This window comes from Lactuca sativa, chromosome 8 (genome assembly GCF_002870075.4).
Source record: "Lactuca sativa cultivar Salinas chromosome 8, Lsat_Salinas_v11, whole genome shotgun sequence".
NCBI classification, from domain to species: domain Eukaryota; kingdom Viridiplantae; phylum Streptophyta; class Magnoliopsida; order Asterales; family Asteraceae; genus Lactuca; species Lactuca sativa.
The window spans coordinates 63824029-63828673 of record NC_056630.2 but is presented as its reverse complement, the minus strand read 5'-3'; the positions used below and the strand labels follow the sequence as shown (position 1 = coordinate 63828673).

At 34.2% G+C, this 4645-nt stretch overlaps 1 protein-coding gene across 1 annotated transcript; it reads right to left on the bottom strand.

Annotated features, from left to right (window-relative positions):
* Nucleotides 1–980: 980 nt before the first annotated feature.
* Nucleotides 981–3499, bottom strand: LOC111921160 (uncharacterized protein At1g66480). Its single transcript, XM_023916731.3, has 2 exons — nucleotides 2721–3499; nucleotides 981–1474 (listed from the first exon to the last, which is right to left on the bottom strand). The coding sequence occupies exons 1-2, from the start codon at nucleotides 3324–3326 to the stop codon at nucleotides 1427–1429; spliced, it is 654 nt and encodes a 217-aa protein (XP_023772499.1). The 5' UTR covers nucleotides 3327–3499; the 3' UTR covers nucleotides 981–1426.
* Nucleotides 3500–4645: the final 1146 nt, after the last annotated feature.

Genomic DNA, 4645 nt, shown 5'->3' with positions numbered 1-4645 from the left:
TATGTTTGGGTATGTGCGGTGTGCACGTATATATAAGATCGAATTAGAAGCCGGTTCGATGACAAGTCGGGGGTCCGGGGGCAATGCCCCTAGGTTCGGAGTTTCCAAAGGGGCAACGCCCCTTTGGTGGGGTCTAGGGGCAGCGCCCCTAGTGGGGCCCAAGGGACAGAACCCCTTGCTGGGGCCCCGTTACTTTGAGAGGGGTTATGGTAAAACTAAGTAAGATCTTCAGTTTTAAAAACCATTGATTTCCTCATTAATTACGAATTCCCTTGGTTTGTTTCCAAAGAAACCCATGCCAGCCAACCCTAAAAACGAAACCCTACATCTTGTTTTCTATATAAACGGATCTCGTGTTTAAAGAGAATAAATCACATCTTAACTCTCGTTTTTCTTCATACAAACTCAAAATTCTCTAGCAATTTGGCTTACTTTGCTGTGCCTAGATTTGTAAGTAGGGATGAGCATATGGACCGGGGAACCGGCCGGAACCGGTACCGGAACCGGAATCCGATGGAATCGGTCGGGCCGGGACCAGGATGTTATTTTTGTGGATTTTTTGAACCGGGAACCGTTAGGAACCGGAATCGGAACCGGTAGAACCGACAAAAACCGGTAGAACCGAGAAAAACCGGAACCGTATGATGCTATTTTTCGAGGATCGGTTCCAACATTTAAAGACACGACAAGAACCGGTAGGAACCGGTAGAACCGCCGAGCCAATTCGGTTCTTGATTTTGGCCGAAGCCGGTTCCCGGGTCGGGTCGGGTCCGGTTCCGGTTCCGGCCGGTTCGGTCCTTTTGCTCATCCCTATTTGTAAGTGTCACCTTGAGATTATCGTAGGCTGAATTTCTTGTAACCTTGACATATGAAAATGTTTACACGATCCAAAGGGTATTCAGATCTCCACTATAAACGCTATCCACTTGTCTAACAAAAAACACCTAAAGATATAACTAAAGATATAACAGAGACAGCAATTAAGATAAAGAGTACATGCATCAAAATAAGATTACAAAATTATTCCACAGCACCAGAGAGCTACATGAAAAAAAAAAAAAAAGAATAAAAGACGAATGTGTCATTTAACGATCTAATCATTATGTTTATAAACTTATTTTAAACTAACGATCATATTTAATAAAATATAATAACATTAAAGTATGTTAAAATGGGTGATTATAATCATGTGGTTGTCCCAACAGGAACATTTTCCTTAAATCACTTATTCGAACATACATTAATGTTTTGCATTATATTTTAACACATATGATGATTAATTTACCATAAATTTACAAATATAAATAATTAAAATTAAATTCATTCTAGAAAAAAATACATATTGTGGATCATATACAGGAGGAGTAGGAGGAAAATTGAGAGAACTCTGCTTGGCTATACTGTGTTTTTTAGTTGGTATTTTGTGCTATTCCACGTTTAGCTCTTGGCTGACAGGAAGAAATCCCACTCTTTTCTGCAAAACCAAACATTTATATAATTAATTTAATATATTTATATATTATATTATTACTATTTTCAGAGCTAAGTTTCGACCTTTATATGCAAACAATATTATAAGATGACGAAAGTTATGTCCATTACTTAATTTGTCACCCAATAACAAAGGTCTAAGTTGTGCCTAGTTTTAAACTCATTTGTACGTTAATTTTTAATTATTAATTTTATATTTCTTGTATATAAAATTTAAATTCAAAGTTAAGTAAAAACATAGATGAAATATAGGAAATTGTCAAATTAAGAAGAAATTAAACATGTGAAATATTATTATAATTAGTTTTGACAAAATAAAAAAGTAATAGCAAGGAAACCGTTGACAGAACACCAAATAAGGCCATGTTACTACAAGACACTTTCTCCTTTAGTCACCCAACAAATCTACGACTTTACACCAGCCAACGATGTTTATGTCAATTTCTATAGAAAAAAATACATATATATTATTCATAATTATTATGTAATATAATAAATATAAACTTTGTAAACCAAATAAACAATATCATGACTTTTTAACATCCAAAAAACTAATCAATTGTGTGAACACTACTTGATAGCCTATATACCTCTACGACTCTATCCACTCTATCCACATTTTGTTATATTTGGTGTTAACTTGTGTTGTACATGAATAAATTAAGCATTAATTAAATGAAAACTATACGTGCATTCTTTTATAATATGAAGTAAAAAAGCAGTCAAAACAAAGAACACGGCATGAAAGGTGGGTCAAAGGGTGTTTAGAGGGAGATTTGAGAACAAATGTTTAAAACCACATGCAATTTACTAGAAAAAGAATTCAATACATTTTGTCAAACGTACGTTAGTACGTAGTTTTTTCAATCATTATATGTGAATTCAGATGTTTTGACTTCGTATAAGATATAAACGTATTTTTTTTTTATAAAAAAAATTAACAAATATATGAAACATCAACTTGTTTTTATACATAATCTCATGGATCTCCTTAAACAATGGCCAATTATTGCGAAAGTAAACAATACATCAATATATTTGAATGTCAATTTGTGTGGTTTTCTTATTAATACATTTTCGGTATTTTTGTTTAATAAAAAGTATGCAAGAGAAACTCAAAATATCGAGTTGATGACTTTTATTTTTAATTTATTAATGACTTCAATTTGTATATAGAAATATTTAATGAATAATTGTAACTTTGTGAATAAAGATAAAGATGAACGTACCCCACGGCCTTTGGAAGCATCCTCTTTCCATTGCACCCGCCGTTTATCCGTCGGTTCCTCGCCACCACCACCACCACCACCTCCGCCGCCATTTTTCTCCATGCAAAGTCTCATGATCTTCTCCGCCGCCTCACCACCATCTTTGCTCTCTCTCATCAACCTCTCTACCTCCGCCTTTGGCAGCCTCAACTTCACCCTCAAAGGCTCGACACCACCTCCACCACCACCGCCGCCATTCTCCACCATAATGCTCGGCGCCTTCATAAACGATAAATCCGACGCCGACCTCCGACCCAACATTAGGCTTTCCAGCCGGTCCTTGGCGCTCATATTTATCCCCGACCGGACTCTTCTGGCCGATTTATCTTCAGGAAACTTTGGCAATTCAACCAAGAAGTAAAGCCTCTTAGCCTTTAGATCTTGTTGAGGCTCCAACGGCTTAGCCCGGACTCCGTAATGCTTCACCATCTCCGAATCCAACAACACGAGACCCGGGTGGCTCTTCATCACATCGCCGGCGTTCACCGGTGTCTTCAACTTAATCGTTTCGCCGTTCATTTTCATGATCTTTGTAGTTTTCTTTCTTGCTCCTAAGCTGTTTCCCATTTTTAAAGTTTAGTTTTATTTTTGAAAAAAAAAGTTTTTCTTTTGAGGGAAATGAGATTTTGGATTACGGGATCTTGTCTTCTTTTTAAACCCACAAAAAGAACACAAAGCGTAATGCAAGGTGTGGGAGGAAATGGAGCAATATATAGTTGTTTAGTTCATTGTAAGGGTCAAATAAAGACTAATGAGTGCAAAATGTTCATCTTATATATATATATATATATATATATATATATATATATATATATATATATATATATATATATATATATATATATATATATATATATATATATATATATATATATATATATATATATATGTGTGTGTGTGTGTGTGTGTGGTGGTAGGGAAAATAGTAAGATGCTCTTTCGGTGAAAATTAGTTATAGATGCATAATTTTGTGTAATATTTCAACTCCCAATCATCAATTCCACTTCATATACTTTAATTCATCTCAAGTCAGAATATATAGTATTTTGATGCACTTTTCAATACTGAATAAGTATTTTGAAAGTAGTATAATGTTATACATATTTACTATAAAATTAAAAAATATATATATAATGGGTAAAAACATAAAAAGGATACACCGTGGTATATATATATATATATATATATATATATATATATATATATATATATATATATATATATATATATATATATATATATATATTCTATTCCAAATACAATAAAAGTGACCTCATTAATGACATTTAATTCTCTTTTTTTGGAGTTTCTATAGCATTTTTAATTACGTACGAGACACGTGCTTTTAAAGTGAAAACCTCTTTATGATATGAACATTACATTACCCATTATTAGTTCACAGTTCCATCGTCCATGTAATAATGTAATGAATTAGGGGCCTTAATTATAAAACTTAATTTTGCTATCATTAACATCTTAAAAGGACAATGGAAACCTAAACGAAATCTTAATTACAAAACTTAATTTTGCTATTAATGACGTCATGCGTGATAGATGGGGAGAGAGACGTTAATCACGGTGTGAATTTGAAAAATATGTAACAGATTCTATATTTCTATTCATCAGATATCTACTCTTTGACTATATATTTTAGTGTTCCCATGTTCATGGTAGTTATAACTTATATATATACCATAAAATATAGCACTAGACCTGACAGAGTCATAGCGGGAAGAAGAGGCGGGAGCCTTCCCGCATGACGGAACACCGCACCGTCGCTGTGGGAGGCGGAGCTGCGGGAAAGGGAGGGGAAGATACCCCACGTTCTTTCTTCCTCTATCATTGGCCGGTTTCTTTTTTTTATTTTTATTTTTTTGTGAAATAGC

What these genes read in the sequence shown, in the direction of transcription:
- LOC111921160 (XM_023916731.3), bottom strand. Translation starts at nt 3,326, where the DNA reads ATGGGAAACAGCTTAGGAGCAAGAAAGAAAACTACAAAGATCATGAAA. An exon ending in ATGCTTCCAAAGGCCGTGGG is followed by an intron (nt 1,475 to 2,720) that starts GTACGTTCATCT and finishes TTGGTTTTGCAG; the next exon opens with AAAAGAGTGGGATTTCTTCC.